General features: G+C 38.6%; 1 protein-coding gene across 2 annotated transcripts in view; it reads right to left on the minus strand.

The window, feature by feature from the left end:
* Nucleotides 1-425: 425 nt before the first annotated feature.
* LOC101736180 (NGFI-A-binding protein homolog) overlaps nucleotides 426-26,669 on the minus strand; it is a 47,049-nt gene continuing 20,805 nt past the window's right edge. Inside the window, exons 2-8 of one of the 2 annotated variants that reach the window (XM_012690079.4) lie at nucleotides 13,954-14,055; nucleotides 11,183-11,931; nucleotides 10,499-10,626; nucleotides 8,434-8,503; nucleotides 6,107-6,162; nucleotides 5,250-5,325; nucleotides 426-4,213 (exon numbers count right to left, since the gene is read on the minus strand). In XM_012690079.4, coding sequence (XP_012545533.1) covers nucleotides 4,073-4,213; nucleotides 5,250-5,325; nucleotides 6,107-6,162; nucleotides 8,434-8,503; nucleotides 10,499-10,626; nucleotides 11,183-11,931; nucleotides 13,954-14,055 — 1,322 coding nt within the window. In that variant the 3' untranslated portion in view covers nucleotides 426-4,072. Of the gene's footprint in view, nucleotides 4,214-5,249; nucleotides 5,352-6,106; nucleotides 6,163-8,433; nucleotides 8,504-10,498; nucleotides 10,627-11,182; nucleotides 11,932-13,953; nucleotides 14,056-26,669 lie in introns of both variants that reach the window. The other variant, XR_005244896.2, reaches the window with a different exon arrangement.

Raw genomic sequence — 26,669 nt, forward strand, 5'->3', positions numbered from 1 at the left:
TACAACGTAAATGCGCCACCCACCTTGAGATGTAAGTTCTAAGGTCTCAGTATAGTTACAACGGCTGCCCCACCCTTCAAACCGAAACGCATTACTGCTTCACGGCGGAAATAGGCAGGGCGGTAGTACCTACCTGTGCGGACTTACAAGAGGTCCTACCATCAGTAAAAAAGACAACGAGTCTTGAAACCTACGAGCCCAGAAACCTACAAAATGCTATAAAATTTAAACGAAATATGGTTTCAGCAGAGACGAGAAGTATAATACCAGCATTCAACAATGGACGGTGGTAGATTGATAAGCAGAAGATACCACTAACGGATGTTATTAAATTACTAATACTAGCAAGAGGAAATGAGCACGCTAATAGGACAGATTATACACTATGATTAAAATCACGTGTGATCTAAATTAAAAAATCAAACTTTATGCATTTATTAATTTATTAAAACACAAAATTTATGTACAAAATTTATTACTTCTAAAATAATATAATATGGCTTCCACATATATGTTTTATACATAAAATATACAATCTTATGACTATAGATTAAAGATATGTTTTCAATAAGGTACCTTAATAGATTCTATCATCAAGTCATACCAAATAATTATCTATCTGAAAACAGTCGTTTGCAAATAACCAATACTATTAATTATTTTAAATAATTTATTACATGGGAAGTTACATTTTGGATCCAATCAAACTTGAGACTGACACAGATAAGTAATCCGATATTATAATCTGTGACTAATAATTTTAGCGCGAAAAACTAATCACTAGAAAATAAAAAAAATATAATAAAAGTGAACTTCATGGCATCGCAATCGTCTCAGTTCTAGAATAAATTTTCCACGGATGAAGCCCGCATGAAAACTGTTGGAGACTACGGGATCCATTTTTTTTTGTAACATCACAACCTTCATATCTGACTCTAACCACGTGCAGCCCACGACGACTAATTTGGTGAGAATTCACTAATGCATACTAATGTTACAAAAGCATAAGTCGGTTTATTTGTCACGCTTTCACGTCTAACTACTTTAGTGATCATCGTTTAATTATGCAAATACATTATTCAACCCGACCGTACAGGAAAGGGCATAGGGTACCTTTCATTAACAAAATAGTACCACCCTAAAGTATTGTCATTATCGGTAGATACCTGGACAAATTTCCAAATTAATCTGACGTATTGAAATTAGTGAAAATAACGTGGAAATATTATGTTAAACAAATAAAAGTCCAGCTAATGAAAGAGCGTCATTGCCGAAAGTCTATTACTTAAAAATCTCTGCAAAATCGATTCACGACAGAATATGTATGTCGGTTGGTACCTACCCGTGCGAAATTAAAATATCTTTAGCACCAGTGATCCCGCATACTTCGGAGTGTTTCTCATGTGTCCGGCTATTGGACGGGCCTTATAGTATAATACATTACGCACAATATGCGCCCGACAAGTTAGAATATTTGATCATGGTGTTTTAAATAGGTAATTATCAGTTATGTTACGTAATATCAAAATTACTGGCTTTTATAGCTCAATTAGCAGAATATTGTCAATAAATTGGCGTGGTAAATGACATAAGTCACGGGTGTGCTACTGTAAATAATTCATATAAAATAATTCAAACTTCTAATTGGTTATATGCAATCGAATAGTTTTACCTAAAAGGCAGCGTGTGGCTTCAAAACGCATGCAAAAATGTATTAAAAAAATGTTATATTGAAAGATCAATTTTTTTTTTTATTGCTTAAATAGGTGGACGAGCTCACAGCCCACCTGTTGTTAAGTGGTTACTGGAGCCCATGGACATCTACAACGTGAGTCCGCGCCAGTAGGTACCACCGCCCTGCCTATTTCTGCCGTGAAGCAGTAATGCGTTTCGGTTTGAAGGGTGGGCAGCAGCTGTAACTATACTTGAGACCTTAGAACTTATATCTCAAGGTGGGTGGCGCATTTACGTCGTAAATGTCTATGGGCTCCAGTAACCACTTAGCACCAGGTGGGCTGCGAGCTCGTCCACCCATCTAAGCTATAAAAAAAAAATTCGATCTCGTGTCTCGAGACGGGTCTCATGATGGCGGCTTCACCTTCGTGAACTAGTCTGTCAGTAGACGCAAAACAAAACAAGTCGACGCGAGATTAAATAGTAACAAAGAAGTGAAGCATCGTTCGACGCACGTGATTGTCACTGTGGTGACGTGACATTTGTCTATCTTCTATATATTAATACGTGAAGCAAAAACTTTGTATCCCTTTTTACGAAAATTGCGCGGACGGAGGAGTATGAAATTTTCCACACTTATATAGAGAAGAAGTGCACAATGCTAATATTTTTTTTAAATAATGCATAAAAGGTACATTAAATCAATAAAGAAAACATTACACACACTACATACCATGTATTTGACGCACACACGCATGCATACTATTTATTGTCAAACTTTTGTTCTTGACGTCTGTTGTTAAATTGAGATTAAATATTGTTTGTCTTTGTTAATATTTTTTTATAGTGTAGTCTTGGCGAAATTTGTGTTTATAGAAGTATAAAATACAATCATAATAGTGTACAAACTTACAATTCCAATTAATTATAGTCGAATTTCGACTACTGCGGGACCTCTAGTGTAATTAAAGGTACGTTTTATTTGGTGTTAAAATCAACAGTTCGATGTTTTTAATTGAACTTCAATTAAGTTTACTCTATTCAAATATATAGCTGTTTTTATTTATTTATAATATGTTTTTCCAAATTTTAAACTATGAACAGCTAGCTCTCCCGTAAATTTGCAAAAATGACGCCTAAACCCAATACCCTTTCACCCCTCGTTAAGTGAGGTGAGTCTAATTCACATTTCGTCGGCGCAGCGAGTCGTACGACTTTCGATTTATTCATCTGCTACTAATAAAAATTAGAGAAGCTATCCAACCCTTTTAGATATTAACCGTATTCATTAGATACTGAGATTCTTTCATCCCTACTAATATATAAATGTGAATGTAAGTTTGTTTGTTACGCTTTCACGCGAAAACTGTTCAACCGATCATCATGAAACTTTGTACACATATTCTTGGAGGTATTAGAAGTAACATAGGATACTTTTTATTAAGAAAAAAAAAATTTTTTTTTACGAAAAATTAAAAATTGTATGTCAAAAAATCTCAAAATCTAGCTTCTTCAACGCCATCTACCGGTTCAGTAATGAAGTTTTAATCCTGAGTACTGTAAATGAAGTCGCGGGTAAAATTTAGCGTTATGCCAAAGTAACTATTCCACGCGGTCAAAGTCGCGGGCAAAAGCTAGTTAATTATAATCTAATCAATGTTTCTTTGAAAATGGTGAAGTTAACATAAAATTAACATGTTCCAAACAGCTACCATTTTTTTTTAAATTAAATATTCTTTGATATTTGTCCAATTACGTGGTCTTCTATCACTACGTGCCGCGGACGGTGGACCGACAGAGATTCGCAAGAAGATTGTGGTCGGCAAAAATTCGCTTCCAAAATATACCGTAGATTGAGGGAAATCGGGACCCTTTCCAAATCCAACATAAATTTTCAATGGTTTTCCTTAGGGTAATTAATACCAATAAAATTGAGATTAAAATGGTTCCGGAGGCTTAAATTTTTATATACGATGCGTTATTATACATAGTTCATTACAAAGAATACACAAAAACTGAAAAAACTAGCTTGACCCGATTCACCTTGGCTTTGGGGTGAATCAGGTTACGTATGGGCCAATCGAGTTTTTCATTAGGGCTGGCACTATTTAGTTGCTATGTAGGTACCTAACTTTAGGTAATTAACTTTTTAATATCTTTAATTAGTTACAAAAATTTGATGACTAAATTAAACTATTTAATATCCTTGACAAAGTCAAATCTAACAACTCAACAAAAGTATTGTGACGTCCCAGATTTGTCCCTATTCTAACTCTAGTCTCTATTCCCCCCAATCTAATGTATTTAGCATTTAAAGTGGTTGGATTATAAAATGTCATTTGTTTATTCAAACGTCAAATAATTGAAAATGGTGGGTAGTTATAAGGCAGGTGGTGTGTCAGTTGGCGTGGTTGGCGTCCGGGTGGGGGCGCGGGAGGGGGTGCGCGGCGGGGTGCGCGGGGAGCAGCGCGGGGTTGGCCACGGCGATGATGCTGTCCCCCCGCGCCGCCACCACGTGCGGCCGCGTCTCCTCCAACTCCTGGACACGTTTAGTTTAATATCAAAGTTAATTCAACGAATTTAACTGGTTAATTTACTGGTGGTAGGACCTCTTCTGAGTCCGCGCAGGTAGGTACCACCGCCCTGCCTGTTTCTGCCGTGAAGCAGTTGTAGATGTCTATGGGCTCCGGTAACACCAGGTAGGCTGTGAACTCATCCACCCATCTAAGCAATAAAAAAAAGTAACCTTTATTATTATTTATTATTCTAGATTCTAGTTATTCTAGATTTATTCTAGTTATTCTAGGGTTACTCTAGATTCACCGAACTAGTAGGTGAGCTCACAGGGCTCAAACCTGACGACGTTGCTAACACGAACCCTAGCAAGAGCCGTGCTTCGCAGAATCTACCACCGGATCGGAAACGCGACCAAAACCTTGTTTTCCTTCTAGACCATAATAGAATATAGCCATTGCGGGTTCCATTATAAGCAGAGAAGGGGAACAAAACCCATTTGCTAAATAATAATAATAATAATTTTGCAAAAAAAAATAAGTGTAACGGCTTTCACGTTAGCCCGGATAGATAAATAGTCACCACCCTGCATACTTCTTCCGCTAAGCAGTATTGCGTTCCGGTTTGAAGGCTGGGGGCCGGGAGAGGGAAACAGTAATACTACACAATTGAGACTCCGATATAAGATCTTAAGATTAGTGGACCATATTATGCCTATCAGTTCTAGTAATCGCTTAGCACTAGATGGGCCGTGATCTCGTTCGCCTACCGAGTACAATAAGAAATAAACAGAAGCTAAAGCTAAAATCTAGTTAGTGAAGCTCAAAGTTAGGCAATGGCAGCTGTCATTGACGATGTCCATGGCTAGCAGCGTGCAATATGTCATCATCATCAACGTCATCAGCCCACAGTCGTCCACTGCTGGACATAGGCCTGCCCCAATCCACTGTTCTCGGTCTTGGGTTCTTATAAGAGACAGACTCCTCTCCTCTTCTCTCTCCTTCTCTCTCTCTCTCTTACAATATGTCAGTTTTTAGTAAAAGAAGAATAAAATGACTCACAGGAGGAGGAGTGCTGGTGCTGGAGTACGAGCACCTGGAGTCAGCGTCATCACTTTCTGCTTTAACGCCCCACCAACTAGAGAAGACACTGCGTCCTAGATTCTATTTCATTTCGAGGCATGAAAGGCGACGTTTTTGCTTAATACGCAAAATTTATCTTTGTTTTTATTTATTTATTGCTTAGATTGGTGGACGAGCTCACAGCCCACCTGGTGTTAAGTGGTTACTTGAGCCCATAGACATCTACAACGTAAATGCGCCACTGACCTTGAGATATAATTTCTAAGGTCTCAGTATAGTTACAACGGTTGCCCCACCCCTCAAACCGAAACGCATTACTGTTTCACGGCAGAAATTAGCAGGGCGGTGGTACCTGCCCGCGCGGACTCACTAGAGGTCCTACCATCAGTTAAGTTGAAAAGTGTAGTAATAGTGGTTTATTGAGAGGTTCTTCGAAAAAGCGACGACACAAGATATAACCCTTTTATCGTGGTCGAGGCTATTACATTACCAACCCAGGCGACGAGGTACCACTCAATGGCCGTCGCCCAAAACCTGTAAGGGGGCTGTAAGCTTGTCCACCTATCTAAGCAATAAAAAAAAGGAAATAAACTAAATAAAATAATTCGTATAACTTGGCACCTAGCGCTCCTTCGAAAAGTCTCTAGTTTTTTCTTAGAATCTAAACAGAGCTTCCTTCGTCAAACCTTAACCCAGGTCGCGCGGCTGCGAGCTTCCAAATCAGCTGTTGGGCTATTTACAGAAAATTGGAAAACGAAATTCGTCAACCGTCGTCATGTTCACTCGTATGTACATCAGTAATAGACGCTGTCAATGTCTCTAGTCATCGCGCCTACCTGTGGTTACAGTTCCTGGTGACGTCCGGACTGGCGCCCACCCTCTCTTCGCTTTCCTGTTGGCAGAAATCGTCATGATAAATCTCAATAATCTGAAACCTATAATAGTGCCGATCACTAAGACCATTAGAGTTATTTCTGCCGCTAAGTCAGGCGTTCCAATTTCAAGCGTAGGTCGTTAAGCATTACGTTTCAGGCTTCGATCTCACGACTCATGACTGCGGTATCCACTTGACACGAGGTGGGCCGTGAAATCCTTTGCCCAGCTGCAGAGATAAAAAGATATGGGAATAAACAGACTTTTTGGCGGGAACGCGAGGAGCGAACTTGTGTGAATTGTTTTATTTTGTCTATTTCGTGTTTCTTCAGACTGAAATGTTTAATAATGGTAGTTTATAAACTGTTTAGTATCTGTGAAAGTGTACAAATGTGGGAAAACAACACAAAGCCGCTGGACGTAGCTACTCGGGATCCTCCAAAAAGTCCTCTGAAAAAGTCTCAGTAAATAACCACCATTTTACTGAGATTATATTTCATCCTATATCATCTCATTTCATTACATGCCAATTGACTAATGTTTCAAATTAATCAACTTCATTTTATTTCGCCCCATATTATCATTTTTCATAAAAAAGAATGTAAAAGATTAGGCTGTATAGTATATACCATTGCCTTTCCAGTTGGAAAAATAGAATTGCTACTAAAACTATACACCGGCACGTAATGTAATGGACATTTTCAACAAAATCCAAAAATTAATACCCACAGTAAATGTCTCTGAGTTATATGTTACTGTAAAATATAACGCTATTAAATAACGCTGTTTTTTGTTTTAAATTTCGGCAACTGAAATATAAGTGAAGTGTTTAACTTTAATTAAGCATCATTAAGTACAAATTACAGCATGCTTACTAAGTAATAAAATTGAATCGCTACTCACCAGTTCCGCATACAAGCTTTATCGTTCTCAAACTAAATACAAAGCGCTAATTAAATATCCTGAAGCCGTTAATACGTTATCTACCTGCTTTTGTTTTGGTTATTAGTTTTACATGTGCCTCAATATTTGGGATCGTCCTTTTCTCCTATCTATCCGCTCTTAGTGACCGGTAGGTGAGGTCGTGGGCTCAACCTGAGGGAGTTTACTAACACGCAGGGAAGTCGTACAGCCAACATTTGGTGGTGGAAATAACCAATACTAGTACGGTTCAGCCGCTGGCTTTTTGCCTTAGAAGGCGGCGTGCATACGACCCAACTGATGGTTATTACTCAACACCGGTCTAAGGCATCAGCAATGCCCACCCCTGAGGACTTTCCACAAACCTTTCAAGAAAGACATAGGGCACGAATACTTTTTTTTTTAGAATTGAAGGGTTACTGGTGGCATGGAGGCCTTTCCTGTTTCACCAGGACAGGTGGGCGAGCAAAGGCTCAGCTAAAGCACGGATACTGTGGAGGGAAGTCGATCCAGAAGTGGCTAGAACTAACCCAGGAAATATAATGCCGATAAACGCGGCGGGTCCACACTCCTCAACGTGGTGGGATGAAGTCTGCTCTACCGCTACGAACTCTTTTCAAGTCTTAATCAAGGTGTTACACACATGTGACGTGCTTTAATAAGATCATGACGTCACCGCGATGGGGTACGCAGTCCATTGCGTAATATAAAAAATGGTTAAGATAAGTTAAGATCGTAACTTCGACTAAAATTTAGATAATGGAAAAAATGTACGAAGTAACATTGCGAAGTTTTTAGTGGCAGGTGCTGAAGAAAAAGACTGGATATTGTTTATTTTGTTTTAAATAATTATCGTTATTTCTAGAAAAGAAAGGGTCGAACGAACGAGGGTAGCTAAGCGTGTATTGTGTCGTAGAACTAACTACCTTCATTTAAATAGAAAATACTCTGCAACGTTCGAAACTACTCAGCGGACGTCTCCGCTTGCGCGGGGTCGACGCCTGTCCTATTTTTACATTCCATTGCGTAAAATGTACTATTTTATCTTTGGTAAAAGTCCTCAAATGACCGATCGCAGGTAAATGGCCATTTGGGTAGTTTTCGTTGACATTAACATTCTGCTGTCTACTTTCTTGCAACGACGAATCCATATTAATTTTAGATTGAAAAACTCTAATGTTTGCTCAAATGTACGTTGACCTCCTAAAGTTCCCTAAGCGACAACCAAATGAATAAAAGAGTGATGTTAAAATTTCATTAAGCATTTGTGAAGCAGCCCTAATGTCCCGATAGTTAATCTGTTAATTCCACGTTAGTGTTTAGACTAGGTTCTATGTTAGGTCTAGTCTGTGAGGTCTACGTGTGTGACCTGACGAGGCCGCTTCGGGGTGGGCTCTTCTTCATCACGATCTTCTCCAGTGGAAGCTGTTGGGGGGAGCCTGGAAATGGTAAAATTTACATTACACTTTACTTTTCGTGTTTAGGCAAGAAAAATACATGAAACTGACAAAAAATATTGTGATATAAGAAATTTAAAAACTAAATAAAACGTATTATCAACTAACTAGACTGAAATCCCAAGAATATTGTCCTCTGGTCAGGATGTTTGGCAAAAGTAAAATACAGTTCAGTCAAGTGGAAGTCTTGAAAATGTTGGTTGGTGAAAATTGAAAGATTCTGTTACATACATAAATAATAATCAGAGGTAGAGCTGAATTGAAGCTTGTTAGAGATAATTATTGTTGAAGCTATTATACAATAATACATGTAGTTATTAATTTTCGATTTCAAATTAATTTTACTACCAAGTTGGCACAATATCCAAGGATCAACGATAGCACTTTAGTCATTCGCGACACGACAACTAATTATGAAGTGTTCGTAACGTGGAAATAATGTAATGGCAGTAAACAACTTGATATTAAATTGTAAAAGTAGTTTTATATCTTTATAACCCTCAGAGAGCGACCGTCGATAGATCGACTCTCTATCAATACGTACAAAGTGCGGAGCGTCGGAATACCGACTATTGCGCAGTTTGACTTTAGGTGTTTGGTATCGACCTGTACTGTGTTTTAGCGCGTGCATGTATGTATAATACTTTTAATAAGTTAATATAATTTATAAATTACATACCGCTTAAAAATATTTTACTGTGAATTTAGCATTGATTTTTTATTTGTTTTTTAAGTTAAAATTTATATACGGTACTTTTATCAAAAAATCTTTAGCAGTTTATGCAAAATATGTGATAATAAGCTCAGAACAAAAACGGTTAAATAAAAAAGTATCACATCGGCATTGGTTTGTCTGTAGTCCGTTTAATGAGCTAATTACATTTTATTGAATTTCGGAACGAAGTACCTTATGGGATGATGCAGAGGGGTACCCTAACCGGGAAAAAACGTCCGTAACGTAAGATTTTTATTAGTAATGCACACAGTGTACGACTTAATTTTTTAATAACGTAAAAAAAAATAACATATTTTTATTATATATTTTTTATAAATTGTGAATAAAATAAAGTTGATAACTTTGTAAAGTAGTTTTTTTTTATCAATAAAAAAATCATAATAAAAAATGTATACCCAAATAATTATTTTCTTTATACCTCGAATAGAACTTAAAATTAATATTTTTATAATAAGGAACTCGGTTCCTATCCGGTGTCCCACGACACCACACATCTTTTTTTTTTTATCTAAAGTAGTCTAACTGGAATTGTAGTTTTCCTGAACCAATCTCATAAGACATTGCTTTAACGAAAATATAATAACAGAAATCTTATTTACCAAATATTCAATACATAAATTCAAATGAACATACACACATACATATTATGTTCCTACATGTTCGTTCGTTCTGGAAGGTTTCAGGAAATGCCCCACAAAAAAGGCTTGGAAATTTTGAAAAGAGACTTGAGTGGATAAGGTACCTGGTCTATAGCGAACGTAACAATTAGCGACAGTCACTATTCCATCAGATGGACCAAATACTGGGAGTGTTTTTTGCTTACGAAGAAAAAAAAGCGTCACAATTTTGATCACCAAACTTTTTTTATTGTTTAATTGGGTGAAGAAGCTTGCCCACCTGGTGTTAAATAGGTATGGGAGTCCATACACCAACAACGTAAAAGCTACCACCCATCTTGGTGGTAGGACCTCTTGTGAGTCCGCGCGGGTAGGTACCACTGCCCTGCCTATTTTTGCCGTGAAGCAGTAATGCGTCTCAGTTTGAAGGGTGGGGCAGCCGTTTTAACTATACTGAGACCTTAGAACTTACATCTCAGGGTGGGTGGCGCATTTGCGTTGTAGATGTCTATGGGCTCCAGTAACCATTTAACACCAGGTGGGCTGTGAGCTCGTCCAACCCATATAAGCAATAAAAAATATAACCTGAGTTCTAAGTCTCGGTTTTACAATATTCCAACTCACCCGTGCTTGGAGTAATGGAGTCCAGCTCTCCTGACAAGCTGCCTCGCTAAAGGAAACAGCTCGTCTCGCCTCGTGAGGAGCGCAGGGACGCATCGGCACATCTGAGCTGCAGCTTCGTTCACCATTACCTGAAAACGAGTGCAACAGTTTTCATTGACTGATTTCATTGACATCATATCATTTGAAGTCGTCGTGGCCTAAAGGATAAGACGTCCGGTGCATTCGTTTGAAGCGATGCACCGGTGTTCGAATCCCGCAGGCGGGTACCAATTTTTCTAATAGAATATGTACTCAACAAATGTTCACGATTGACTTCCACGGTGAAGGAATAACATCGTGTAATAAAAATCAAACCCGCAAAATGATAATTTGCGTGGTGGTTACTCGCCGGATCTTCTCAGTGGGTCGCGATTCCGATCCGGTAGTAGATTGTTGGTAGAACTTCTTGTGAGTCCGCACGGGTGGTTACCACCACCCTGCCTATTTCTGCCGTGAAGCAGTAATGCGTTTCGGTCTAAAGGGCGGGGCAGCCGTTTTAGCTATAGGTACTGAGACCTTAGAACTCATATCTCAAGACGGGCATTTATGTTGTAGATGTATATAGATTCCGGTATCCACTTAACACCAGGTTCTGTGCAATAAAAAAAAAAAAAAATTGCTTCAACGCTAGGTGTTCATGTTTACCTCGTGTAACGTCAGGGGCTTTTCCGGTTTCCTCTTGCAGTCAAACCTCCCGTAGATCGCAGCGTACTTCCTGATCTCTTCCATCCTCCGAGGATCCGACTCGGGCATCAACATGACCAGCTCTAGATCCTTGCACATCTTCTTTTTCGTGTTCTGCGGCTTCGGCTCCAATTGAGGCAAATGCTTACTCAACTTTTTCGCGGCCGCCGATAGCTTTTGTACATGAACGTCCAATAGCACTGGAGTTATTTGGACTGGTGACGTCACGGAACCTGGACTAGAGCCCGCTGATGCAGGTGGACACGCGCTTTGGGGGGAAAACGACCTTGATACGGCTGTGGTTATGGGAGCAGTTGGGGCAGGAGACGGGGGTAGGACTATTTTGGTAAAGGTGTTTGTCGGACTAGCGTTAGGTTGGGAGGTTGTGGAACCACAGCTGTTTTCTGGAGCTCCTGGAGAGGGACTGTACATGGGTCTGCTCTCGGGTGAAGCAACGGTTCTCGGAAGTACATTGGGATGAGCTGGTGGTATATTAATCAGCCTTTGGTTACACTGTATGAAGGGGTTTTCGCTTGGACATAAATTAGGTACGATCGGTATTTGGAAGAGCGCGGGATTGTTGACCCATTCCTGCAGGGCCTTCTGAAGGCGTCTAACGTGGAGAGGCTTGGAGGCCATTCCCACTAGGGCCATGATCTCTAAGAATTCCTCTTCGCCAGCGTCGCATAGTTGTTGAACGTCATCGCCTCCTGGAAATATAATTGGATTTCAAAATTTATTTTTCTTACCCTAGATAAGGTTCATAAAATACGTGTAGAATTGGGATCGTGACCCAAAAATATCCCCCTGTTGCACTTTTATTGTTCTCTTCCGAAATCTTTCCATTATTTTAATTAAAAATTAACTGATACCTTTTTATGCCTTTGCTCATACAATCGTTCTGGTGGTAGAACCTCTTGTGAGTTTACACGGCTACCCGTACCACCACCCTGCTTATTTCTGCCATGAAGCAGTAATGCGTTTCGGTCTGAAAGGCGGGGCAGCCGTTGTAACTATACTGAGACTTTAGAATTCATATTTCAACGTGGATGGCGCATTTACGTTGTGGATGTCTATGGATTCCGGTAACCACTTAACACCAGGTGGGTCGTGGTTCGTCCACCAACCTAAGCAATAAAAAAAATTAAAAAAAACCGTCTTCGCCATCTTGCTTTTATCTGTCATTCTCTTTTCTCTTCCGTTTCACACTCTTTTCACACGTTCCGTTCTTACCGATCCCTACATATGTAATATACGTATTCATATTGTTCTTTTTCACGACAGACTATATTTTACCTCGGATAAAAACTGTCGGAATTAGCGGCAAGACTTAGTTAATAACCTTATAAGGACCTGGATCTTACGACACAATAGTCTGTCCGTTATAATTGGCCAGCTTTATCTCGTCTTTCTATTAAGTACTATATCTATACTAATATTATAAAGCTGAAGAGTTTGTTTGTTTGAACGCGCTAATCTTAAGAACTACTGGTCCGATTTGAAATCTTTCAGTGTTAGATAGCCCATTTATTGAGGAAGGCTATAGGCTATATAACATCACGCTAAGACCAATACAAGCGGAGCACCAATAAATAATGTTTCAAAATCGGGGTTTTTTTCCCTTTTGAGAGCTTCCGCTGCGTGCGCTGCAAAAACGGTTAAAGTTTCGCTAAAATAATGTATGACAGAATTGTTCCCCTTTAAAAGATCTAAAAAAAAATCCGCGACAGCATATGTCTATATTTTAAGGTTAGCTCACTATAACTTTTTTATGCTAACCAAATTTGTTCTAAAATATAGCATTATTTGTGAACTATTCCACGCGGACGAAGTCGCGGGCAAAAGCTAGTCTGTCATATTTAGTTCCGGAAAGACGATATTCCAATAGAATAGAGCGTATCTTTGACATTAATATTAAAACGAATACTAATTAAATTTCAAATAAATATAAGTTTTCTTTTAAATGGAATTGGAACTTTTAAAAAATACATACTTAAATGTATGTATAGCATTTAGCTTCCGCAGCCGGCGACAGTAAAAAGCGCGCGAATAACCGAAACGTAAAATTCAAATTAGGAACTTTCGTGTTTTTTTTTCTTTTGATTCTTTCGACTTTTAAATTATTCACTCACGAAAGAGGGTCTCGCCTGTCTTATATTAGTCTAGTAAGTTCTTTTTTTTCTCTCTCCCCCTTCGTGAAATGGTCACGACATAAATTTGCATACTTACATAGAAAATTTAATGATTAGTTAGTGTGATGATATTTTTTCTTACAATCACACGTTTTTGTCGATAGTTCGGAGTATGAGTGAATGAAGATTTACAATTAAAAGTTTATGCATATTTATGTGGCTCTGGAAGGTTAACTAGGTTTTTTTGGGTAGGGTAAATTTTGCTATGGTTTTTAAGATTATAAGTAGACTTTGTGCTTGAAGGAAGTGAGTAGATTATTAAGCTGCAATTCCGAGATCACTCTTAAGATGGTTAGATGATGATTGTCATTACGACTTTGTTCCATCCGATTTAATTAAAATTTTAAGTGTAACACCTATTTCGTGTATTTAGCCAAAATCACATCAAAATGTGACCAGATATCAATAGTACCTATATTCTAACACAACTTTTTGCTGAGCCGAGATCGTTTTTGGGAGTTTCGCTGTCTTGAACTAATACAAAAGGCCTGCAATACTTTAGGATACATTAAAATCAACTGCCAGTGAAGTCAGACATACCCATTTCAAGTAGAGTGTCGTAATACGCCAGGAGGCTGGCTCGCTGCATCACCCTGTACAGTTGCAGCTCTGCTTCATTAGACGGTGCTGACGTCACAACCACTGAAAGCGGAAAAATTATACCATATTTTTTTTAATTATAATGTCGAACAAGATGATTATCTGTCTATCTATATGTATATATAAATCTACAGTGGTTTTTACGGATGTTCCGTTATAACTACTGAACCGTACAGCCGATTGATTTGAAACTTGGTATCCATGTAGAAAATACATGTACTTAATGGATAGGCTAATATTTATATGAGTGTTGGACTCTCTACATCAGTTGCGGGGGCGTTAATGATGAGAATCTTTGTGGGTGTGAGAAATAATAATGTTAATTTTAAATGTCCAGCGAAGCAGCCGGCTACAGCTAGTTAGTCAATATAATTAATCTTGATAGTGTGTTTTTTTTGTTTATCAGACAGGCAAAGGGTGTAAAGCTAAATGTGTCGTCGTCCTCGTCCTTGAGTCGCTTTCGTCATTACTAAGGGTCGTAACTCTCCCGCGGCATCATTCTCTCATACACAATTGTTCTCCATCTGCTACGATCCTTGACTTGGTGGAGGGCATCGTAGAGCTTGATGTCCAGATAAGATCGAATTTGGGCCGAACGTCTCGTGGGATTGCGTCCTCTGGGACGTGTCTTTGATGTTTGACGACAATGTTAACAAAGGCCAAAAAACGTGGCTGCTGTATGAAAAGTGGTACCAAGTGACTTGACTGGTAAATGAAGGAACGATGACCTCCAAGTTGCAGTAGCTCAGGATTGTGTGTTTAGCGATTTACCAATACGCATTACAAAGTCCCTTAGAGGAAATTAGTATTTATTGGTTCTTTTGTAAAGAGTAGGCAGCTTTCTAGCGGTAGGCAGCGGCTTGGCTCTGCCTCTGGCATTGTTGAAGTCCATGGGTGACGGTAACCACTCACCATCAGGTGGGCCGTATGCTCGTCTGTCTACAAGGGCAATAATAAGAAAAAGAGTAGATCAGTAAAGCCTATTAAAATTTGGAAATAAAATTAAACGTATCTTGACTTTCGGAATCCAATAAGAGTATATTATTCCACATTTATTGGCTAACAACTGTATTATATACTTATAGTTTTGACGTATAGTCAAGTCGAAATATAAAAACGAAATCACTAAAATTCAGGGTAACAAAAACTCGATCAGATTTCCGTTCGAAACATACGAATTACGGACGAAAGCCGATTAAATAAGGCAAATTACTGATTTCTCGGAACTATTTCGTTTCTTCGCGTGCAGCCGACAATTTTAGCCGCCAAAACATCGTGTAGGGCGCAAAAACTATGCCCCCCTTCGATGTTAACCCTTCGTTAAGATCGACCGTTACAACAAAAAAATAAATTCAATGCATTTTACATAAAGGGTTAAAGCTTTTGTTCTCAAAACGAGTTACGTCTATTGGGGTTGCCGTTTGGGAGAGAGAAAAAAAACTGTTGCCACCCTTGAAATAGTGCATTGGGTAAAAAAAGTATCGGGGTGGTAAACTCCACCCCGAGCTCAGGTAGAAAAAATAAACATAATAGAAAAAATTATGGGTCATGTCTATTTTTTTTCTTATATTCTATATGTAGTTTTTGAATTGGCTCTGCTGTTTATGGATAGTTATACTCTATGTAGTGTGTATGTACTCCGTGTACCTATTTGAATGAGTGCGTATTGAAGTATTCCGTAAGTAAAATGTAGACTATGCGTTGAAATGCTTCTTTTAAACTCTATAATACGTTTCTTTTTTATGTAATTATATATTGTAAGGTTGCTACTGTATACTGAAGTGTTGGTGTAATTAGTTTTAAGGGCAAATTTTTATATAAGGTACCTATATGCGCGTATACAGGGTGTCCCAAAAATAATGAATAATCCTGAAACACCTCATAGTAGAGCTATTGGGGACACGCCGGTCATCGTTCTCGTCGAGCCCGTCGCTTACGACGAAGGGCTCGACGAGTAAATTAACCCTCAGACACAGCCCACTGAGTTTCTCGCCGGATCTTCTCAGTGGGTCGCGTTTCCGATCCGGCGGTAGATTCTGCGAAGCACGACTCTTGCTAAGGTTCTTGTTAGCAACGTCGTCAGGTTAGAGCCCCGTGAGCTCACCTACTAGTTAAGGTTACGCTGAAATAGCCTCTCAAGGCTCTCAGCTTAAGTAGAAAAAAAGGGGACACAAAATAAAAAAATTAAATAAAAATCTCAGGAGTACCTACCCAACATACGTATTTTAAAAAAAAGTTGATATTTTCCATAATGCTGTGCGTTTCTGGAATATACAACAGCTACAAATAAATGAAATCCATAGGCTTTTTGGTGTTATAATATTCTACATGGACTATACTAAGGAAGAAAGAACAAAAAACAGTAAGCAGTAAACAGTGAACAGTAAACAGTAAGCAGTCCTATGGTAGACACATATTCAAAGGATCCACTGCTTGAAAGATGTAGGTACAAACGTCACAAAATAAAAACTATTTTATGTCGAAATTGACAAATAAAAAAGCGGTCTATTTCATAATTAGGAATTGGTAAATATTATATTGCGGAGTTTGACCCATTGTTCGTTACTTTTTTGTTTCTGTAAATTTACTAAAATGTTAGTTTTTTTTTCCTGCCTAAGCTGATAGCCTTTGGAGGCTATGTCAGCGAAATGTTAGGATACAATAAAACAGCGTAATTTATTTTTTATTCTAATAGGTTAGCAAACTAGTAAGCGGACTAATAACTTTGTTTCCAATAGCCAATAGATAAAAGTAGCATTATGAATGTATTAAACAATTCACGTATTAATTTATGCAAAACTGAAGTCTCGTGAGAATACTCTCATTAAAAAACTAAACCCTTTCTCAAGTTTTTTTTTTCCAAAAATAAAAAAGCCATGATATCTTCTCTCACACGTTTATGATGTCCAAAAAACTAATTTGCATAATCTGTTTCAGTAATAAAAAAACAGAGTACGTATGTATGCAAATTAAAAATTTTACCGGGAAGGGTTATGGCCGCGTGGACTGCAGATTTTTTTTATCAAGTTTTTACCAGTTTTTTTGTTTGTTTTACCTTTTTTTATTTTAAAAAGTGGTCACGTAACTTATTTGCATACGAACATTATGGCGTGTGTTTAATTTTATTCGTGTCCCACGATGTCTTGAAGGTGATTTTTTTTGGTCTAGTAAAAACTAATCCTTTGTAGGTTGGTCTGTGGCTTTTGTTTTTTTTTTTGCATATAAAATGATCGCGGGAAATTTCTCGTGAGATACAGAGTAATAATTTTTTTCTTTCGATATCTGCACAGTAATTATCTCTTGTATATGTAATATTTTAATTTATTTATAAAAAGATTTAGCGAGAGGGACATTTATAGGGCGTTCAGACACCTGCTGCTCATTATGAACAGCCGTGTTGATATGAAAATTACGATATCGGAAACATCCACTTGTGATTTCATTTTTGCAAAAATCGCTTTCCTACAATTTCGTTGGTAGTTTTTTTTTTATTGCTTAGATGGGTGGACGAGCTCACAGCCCATCTGGTGTTAAGTGCTTACTGGAGCCCATAGACATCTACGACGTAAATGCGCCACCCACCTTGAGATATAAGTTTTACGGTCTCAAAGTATAGTTACAACGGCTGCCCCGCCCTTCAAACCGAAACGCATTACTGCTTCACGGCAGAAATAGACGGGGTGATGGTACCTACTCGCGCGGACTCACTAGAGTTCCTACCACCAGTAATTACGCAAATTATAATTTGCGGGTTTGATTTTTATTACACGATGTTATTCCTTCACCGTGGAAGTCAATCGAGAACATTAGTTGAGTACGTATTTCATTAGAAAAATTGGTACCCGCCTGCGGGATTCGAACACCGGTGCATCGTTCAACAGGAATGCACCGGACGTCTTATCCTTTAGGCCACGACGACTTCGAATTTTGAAAGAGATTTTGAAATTCCTCAGCGTCTCGTCTTCAAGATGGCTATTTAGCACGTGTCAAATGCGTAATTGCTTAAAAAAACCTGTAACTGCCTAGTTTCTTAGAGATCTAATTCTGATATCTGTTGAATACGAATCAACGACTTTCAATATCCAATGTTAAATTTGAAGACGCTGTGAGATTTAAATGTAATATCTCGAGGCGGGCGGCGTCAATTATGTTGTTGATGCCCGTGGACTTAAGCAATAAAGCATAGAATAATCTATTCCACGAATGACCGGATGACTCCCATTTTTTTATTGCTTAGCGGACGAGATCACGTCCCACCTGGAGTAAGTAGATAAAACGGCTGCCCCACCCTACAAACCGAAAGGCATTGCTGCTTCTCGGCCGAAATATGCAGGGTGGTGGTAGGCTAACTTCATTTAGTTTTAAATGCGTAAAGATCAGAACGCCTTATATCCATAACAATTTATTTGTATAGGCATAACCTCAGTCTTCGTTTGAAAAAAAAATGCACAATTTTTTTTCATGTCACTGCGCTATTGCCATATCATGTCTTCTTATCTTTTATTCCGTACTTAATCGTTTGGTAGTCTAAGAGATTATTAGACTAGACTACGCCCGGACGCGTGAGTGAGCTCACGGGCTCAATCTGAGAGAATTTTCTAACACTAGCCCCTAGCAAAAGCAGTGCTTAGCTGAATCTACAATTGGATCGGAATCGCGACCCACTGAGAAGATCCAGCGAGAAACTCAGTGGACAACTTCAAAGTCTAAAAAATAAAGTCTCATGAATACTGGTGGTAAGACATCTTGTAAGTCCGCGCGGGTAGGTACCACCACCCTGCCTATTTTTGCTGTGAAGCAGTAATGCGTTTCGGTTTGAAGGGTAAGGCAGCCGTTGTAAAACTATACTGAGACCTTAGAACTTATATCTCAAGGTGGGTGGCGCATTTACGTTGGAGATGTATATGGGCTCCTGTAACCACTTAACACCAGGTGGGCTGTGAGCTCGTCCACCCATTTATGCAATAAAAAAAAAGAATAGAAAAATTAATTTCAAATGTCTTAACATTATCAAACATGTCAATCTTTTTAGACTTTCGGTTCCTAAATTAGTTGTGTAATATGAACAATTTAACTACTGTTTGGTATAATTAACATAACTAGCATCCAACGCTATGTAATTATCCGCTCACTTACCGCAACGGGACAAACACGTCTTTTCACAACCGTGCGAAAACGTAAACTGATATTCAAAATTCAAATACGAAAGTAATTAGGCACGTTACGAACAAAACAAAACAAAACAAAAAAAACGTATCCGTAATATCTCTCGTAATCCCTTCATACAAAAAAAGGTCTTTCATAATTCTCCTTCTCGAAGGAGATAAACAAAAACATTTCGTATTGTCAGTTCTTAATTTGAATAATGTTTGGGGGTTTTGAAAAAAGGCGCTAATGACAGTGCTTCGGTGACTAAACAATGGCGGACGGATGTGCGCGCATTCGATTAGCTTCTTTCCACACTTGCAACGTGATTGATATGCGTAATACTGTACTTTTGAATAACATTAACGTTATATGAATGCAGGTTGGAGATGAGTTGTTTTTTTTTTCGTTAAAGATTAAGACGGATGTCACCGTGCGAATTCTTTACTAAAAAGTTTTTGTTTAAAAAGTTTTGTAACCGTTGTTAGTTCTTTAATAAAGGCTACACATTGCTATTTGTTAATCTATGTTTCAGTGCCATTAAATGTAAATAGTTAAGTCCAGATAGACGAATAAAAAAAAAGACGAATAGAACCTAAATAAATATTAAAATCAAGCATTACGGTTTTAAGGGCAGGAAAACCATTCATCTAATGCCATTGAGTCTTTAATACCGCATCTTAAGGAGCGTAAAGGTTTTCACACTGTGGGTAATAAGGTAATCACTTAATAATAGATGCGTTGTGAGCCAGCGTTCCAATTTACGTTTGTAAAAAAATTAACTATTACCACTTAGTACTAGAGTCCGCTAGAAAGAATGACAGCTCGTCTACTTCTAAAATTAAATAACGAGTCCAAAATCCACAATATAACTCTTAAATATTAAGTGTTATAATCTATGGTGGTCATAACAAAAAGAGCTGAGCGAACTAAAGATTATTAAAACGACCGACAGATGTTCGTAACATCACAGCCACTATCACATCAAATCAAAATCTAAACTTTTTCATTGTCTCTGGCCCGATATTGTAATGACATGTAATAAAAAATGTTGTCAGAACAAAAAAAAAACTTACTCCCGAGCGACTTCCGCGGCGTTTCTGTCCTAAAAAAACAGAATGAGTGGACATTTTACGAAGAAGCTGTAGTGTGAATATTTAAAAAAAAAAAATTGTTCTTGAAGGGTAGGTGTAACACGTTCTGTGACTAGGGATGAACTTAGAGAGGCGCGGTGATTTTCTTTCCATCTTCCACTTCCGAATATGAGCTTCCACCAGATACTCCTTTTTTTTTGAGATTTTATGACCTGGTACTTACAACCTTTAGGTCAATCCAGATACTCCATTCTACGCATAAGCATGGCGATAATTGTGGCAGGGTATGCTTCAAGTCAACATGTAATTTTTTGCCTATTTTCGTGAAACAATCATGAGTTCCCGGGTGTTTTAATTTATGTGTATTAGCTACGGTACCTGCTTATCAACATGTGGTCCGTGGGCTCGTCCATCTATGTAGCGCATTAAGAAAAGTTATTTCGTTTCCGTGTAGTCTAAAGGAATTTAGGTCAGGTCACGAAAAAAAAAAAAACCATTGTAATTAACCGATAAAAACGAATGCACATGTCCGCCGGTGTATTCTAATTTCTTTATTATGTTTGATTAACCCTTCAAAATGGCTGGTAATTATACAACAGATGCTACACTGATTAATTGTTAGAGAAAAAATGTGGTCGAAGTGAAATCACCTGCCTTCGGTCTCACTATCGAATATTGAACGTTAATAGTAGGTAATGTGTGTGTTAGGTACTTTTTAGGCAGCGCTAAGCCCACTGAGTTTCTCGCCGGATCTTCTCAGTGGGTCGCGTTTCCGATCCGGTGGTAGATTGGTGGTGGGACCTCTTGTGAGTGCGCAAGGGCAGGTACCACCATCCTGCCTATTTCCGCCGTGAAGCAGTAATGCGTTTCGGTTTGAAGGGTAGGGCGGCCGTTGTAACTATACTGAGACCTTAGAACTCATATCTCAAGGTGGGTGCCGCATTTACGTTGTAGATGTCTTTGGGCTCCAGAAACCACTTAACACCAGGTGGGCCGTGAGCTCGTCCACCCATCTAAGCAATAAAATAATAATAATAATAGTCTAAGCTAATCTAAATCTAAATAATGAGATTATAGGGGAGACGTTCCTAGGTGACAAAAATAATAAAAAAAGTACTTTAGGCATAGATGTAATAAGATTTAGTTCGTTTTTTAATAAGTCCATTTGACGATGCGTTCACGAAGGATATTCGGTTGGATACGTGTACATATCGGAATAATTTTTATCAATATGTTTGTACCGATGTATCGATTAGATTTGCGAATAAAGAATTCTTTAGTCGCGAATATAGGAATTGGTTCGATTTTTTTTTACCCGCGAATAGTGAAAACGCGAATAAGGACGATGATGCTAGGATTAAAAAAAAAACAATTTAATTCACCGCTATCCTACAAATTAGTGCCGATTTTAACGGGATTACGTGTTCACGAGTAATTTGAATGAAGTTAGGATATAATTTTGCCATCAAAATTAGCTCCGCAGAATTTATTACCTAATTCTGTTACTAGTAAGGGTAGTGTCAGCACGCAATGACGGAGACCACCATCTTCTCAGTTTAGGGGGCGCAGGAGTTATGGGTCCGGGTTGAAGAATGTGAATATCGATATCACAATAGGTTTGGTTGTAACATCGACCTCATATCAAATCGGTGATAGCCTTACGATATTGTGTCCACAAGTTTCTAAAGTGTGCTAACTAGCACCACCAAGTGAGCAATAACTTATACATCGACAGCAATTACCATAAACAATTTCATAAATATTCATTCAATTTCATTAGCATTTTGAGGTTTGTTTATTTTTTATTTCTTAAGGCGAGCTCATGGTCCACCTGGTGTCAAGAACTCATGTCTCGAAGTGGGTGGCACATTTACGTTGTAGATGTCTATGGACTCCGGTGACCACTTAACACCAGGTGGGCTGTGAGCTCGTCCAACTATCTGAGCAACAAAAAAAAACGCTACACGGACAAAACCGTGTAAGTTTATCCTAAATGAGTATAAATATAATTGGAAATGCCACACGCTAGAGCCCGAAGCGCCATTTAACCCGCACCACATGTCTTATTATCAGCCAAACGTCTAATTGGTACTCACGTTCGATCCCCGAAGGGTTAGTTAACACTTCACCTACGCAATACTTTTTTTCAATTTTTCAACTTTACAAAAAAAATTTAAACCGATAATTTTCGTCGGTCGCGACGGCTTCAAAATTGAAATATTAGGGTTGTCGATTTTAGAAAAATTGAATAAGTGCAGTACTGCGAAGAAATGCGATTCAACATCGCTTCATCACTTTTATAAACTAAAATGCTATCTTTGGGCAGAATCGAGATATGATAAAAACGTTTCACGATGGAAAATACAAAACTATATTATATATCGACGCTTGAAAGGCGAACGTGACTAAGCGACAATAACCGCTTTGTACATAAATGACAGGCAACAACCATATTCGTAGCACAAAAAAAAATTCTAGGTCTATTAAAATCATTTCAATCCTACAGCTAGATTCGTTAAAATATAATTTTTTTTCAGGTATTTCAACTTTAAATTAGTCTACTGTAAAGTTCACGCATTGTCGCTTAGTCACGTTTGCCTTTCAAGCGTCGGTATGTAGACTTCTTTTTCGTCGGTATGTAGGCTTTCGTTTCATTGATTTTATGATTTACAACGTTTATGTAGAACGTAATTTTACAATTTTCGTTGCGACGAGCGAAAAGCTATGAAATGTTTGAAACAAAGAAGAAGTTAATCCCTAAATAAACCTTAAAAGTTTATATCATAAAGTACTGGCAACCGTTTTTTTCCTACCTAAACTGATGATCTTGAGAGACCATTTCAGCGTAGCCTTAACTAGTAGGTGAGCTCACGGGGCTCAAACCTGACCTCGTTGCTAACAGTAACCCTAGCAAGAGCAGTGCTTCGCAGAATCTACCACTGGATCGGAAACGCGACCCACTGAGAAGATCCGGCGAGAAACTCAGTGGGCGATTGTGGCAACCCTAATTACCCGTACCGCATATCGCTTTAGGGCACCCATCTGTCAGTTCGATCCAAAGGGTTAGCGCTGTTACTTAATGGTGCATGTATTAACTTAGAAAAGTTCAAAACAATATTTAAGTTGTATTAAAGCATAATTTTTTCTTTTTCTACCTAAGCTAATAGTCTTAAAGGCTATTTCAGCGTAACCTTAGCTAGTAGGTGAGCTCACGGGGCTCAAGCCGGAGTATGCTATTTTTATTAAGTTTTATGTTTTTATTAAGTATATAAATTATATTATTATTTTGTTACTCGAAATGAGCGGATGACTCAAAGTTTGTTTAGTGTTAAGCGGATATCGAAGCCAGTAAATATAAAAGTTTAATGGCGCCACCCACTGTCAAACTGTCAAAACTGTTTCGCCGCCAAAATAGGCAGTATGGCTGTACTTAACCCTTGTATAACCCTTTGGGCTCACAAAACGGCTACACAATGTTACATTTGACGTACCAGCAAATATCAGTAAGAGTTTTTGAAAATTTAGACTGAAATTTCCATGCATTTTTCAACTGAATTACAGGTGTTTTGATTTTAAGATACACTCGTAAGCAATTCGTTTATTTTCTAATGAATATTATAAAGGCGTTTCATTCCTTCCAAGTTATATTAAAGATAGATCGTTTCGGAATTGAGTTTCTTTGGCTTAAGGTTTATTTTCTATACATAAAGCCGCAAGAACAATAATCTTTGTTATTAACGAAAAAAAAACTGTCAGAAAAACGCGGGAACCTCCATACTGCATTACTCAATCAAAGTCAGTTTGTTCAGAGTTTTTTTGTTAAGACACCTGTATCATTGAGGGAGAGGTGTGTGAGGGCCCAAAAAACTTGAATCGGACGTGAGAAACAATTTTTTTTTAAATTATAATATATGTAATAATAATATTGAACGCGGTGTATATCGGGGTTCATTATCCCGAAGCTATGATGTTCATAGTTATGATTAATTGAGTAATTATATCGACATAAAGAAAACCTGGTTAGGTGGTACCTACAGCTTTCGCATCTTTTTCTGTTATGCGGCTATCGCTCATAGATATAATGTTTTTATAGACACAGATTTTTTTAGATATAGACCTCAAGTCGGTTGAGGCATTTAAGTTGTGATATCTATTGCCGGTAACTAACTGCTTAAGAACAAATGGGCCGTGAGCTCCTTCACCCAAAAATGGAAAAAAAGACACACGAGGTGGTAATTCCCTCCTACCTTTTACTTCTAAATAATAATAAGAAACATAATAGATACCTAAATATTAGAAACTTCAAATTGTTAAACTGTCTTAAAATGTTATCATTAGACTTCACACGAATCCAAGTTATTTCCCCGATGAAGGAATAAAGAATCAGCAAAATATTAATTTGCGTAATTAGGTACTGGTGCTAAGTACAGTGGCAAGCTCGGGAGACGGCCGGGAGAGACGTGTCCTCGACGTCGGATTGATATCAATGGGAGCCTCGGCACTGATGACGAACACCATCTGCGAGTCTGCAATGTCGCAGGAGAGGACGACGTGGGGTGACGATGAGCGCTCCTTTACCTACGCCCCCACTATCACTACCAAAGCCAGGATAGGATTATCACCTATAAGCCACCCCACACGCGTCTTCCGAAGAAGCAGCGGGTTGATAGATGCGACCCAGGCTCGTTTTTTTATTTTTTTTATTTTTATTGCTTAGATTGGTGGATAAGCTCACACCCCACCTGGTGTTAAGTGGTTACTGGAGCCCATAGACATCTACGACGTAAATGCGCCACCCACCTTGAGATATAAGTTCTAAGGTCTCAAGTATAGTTACAACGGCTGCCCCACCATTCAAACCGAAACGCATTACTGCTTCACGGCAGAAATAGGCACGGTGGTGGTACCTTCCCGTGCGGACACAAGAGGTCGTACCACCAGCAAACCACCAGTGCTATTAACAACCATCGTTTCAACATCTAGTGGAAGTAAAGTGGACGGTGACATGTGATGCGTTCCGTAGCTGGTGGATAGTCAGCCCGTTAAGCTGATTGAATAGGTGGTTTGGGAGCGTTAGGGCAGTTGACCATCCAACCATGTGAGCAATAAATACCTCGAAGTTGTCTTCGTGGACTACCAAAAAGGAGTTAATCGATGACATCGTCGAATATGAGTAGAGAATTGTGGGTCAATGGTAGTTGGGCTCTTAAATTTCGGGCAAATCGGAAATTACTGAGGTCAATAAATAGTTCAAAGGTCATTTAATATGACTAATAGAGGTATTTCTCGTTGGAACCAATTCGTCGTCCTGTTCTAGCAAAGCTGTAAGTACCTCATTCTCTTGTGTGAACTTTAGAAAAAATTTAAAGATGATCTTCATAATATCACCCCTTCAAATTTAAATACACATTAAATAATAGTAACCCGACACTCGTGGTCCATCGTACATTACTTTTTCTATTGAACAAAACATTCTCATTAAGCCAACACATCTTCCCGGAAGTTAAAAAACCCAAAATGAAGGGGTCATTCATTCCCAGAGGGCACCTTACGGGCCATCCTAAAACAAACTAATAATTTTTAATACTGGCAACCCTTCCGTGGTTTTTTATTCGACCTTAGACATAAGTCCATTCAGACTCCTTCCGTGAGAACTTCAAACATCCAAAAAAATGAAGAGGGCGAGTGGACAGTTGTCGTGTTTATCAAAAGAGTTATTGCTTTTTGATTTGAACATAGGATACAATAAAATTACCTTTTTACGATAAGATTGTAATTTAAATAAAGCTGTGTTATTAATTAATAGATTCTTTTATTTGAATAAAATGGTCATTTGTCTTAACTTGTGACAGTGGTCAACAGTAACAAACAATAACCACAAATTAACAAAGCACCTACTGATCTATTGAGACTGGATTAATATTGATTAATCCAAAACAATGCAACCAACCACTCTACCCGATGATATGTAGGCGAAGTAAAATGTCCCTTAGATATAAGGTGACACTCTACAAAACTTGCATACGCCCCGTCATGACCTATGCAAGTGTAGTGTTCGCTCACGCGGCCCGCATACACCTAAAATCATTTCAAATTATTCAATCCCGTTTTTGCAGGATAGCCGTCGGAGCCCCGTGGTTCGTCAGGAACGTCGACCTCCATGACGACCTGGACTTAGAGTCCATCAGTAAGTATATACAGTCGGCGTCCATGCGCCACTTCGATAAAGCGGCACGACACGAGAACCCTCTCATCGTGGCCGCCGGTAACTACATTCCCGATCCTGCGGACAGAATGGAAAGCAGTCGACGTCGCCCAAAACACGTCACGGATCCTCCCGATCCACTAACGGTGCTTTTAGGTACTTCAAGCACCGGTCACCGTTCTCGTCGAACCCGTCGCTTGCGACGAAGGGCT

This window comes from Bombyx mori, chromosome 7 (assembly GCF_030269925.1).
Source record: "Bombyx mori chromosome 7, ASM3026992v2".
In the NCBI taxonomy this organism is placed as follows: Eukaryota; Metazoa; Arthropoda; class Insecta; order Lepidoptera; family Bombycidae; genus Bombyx; species Bombyx mori.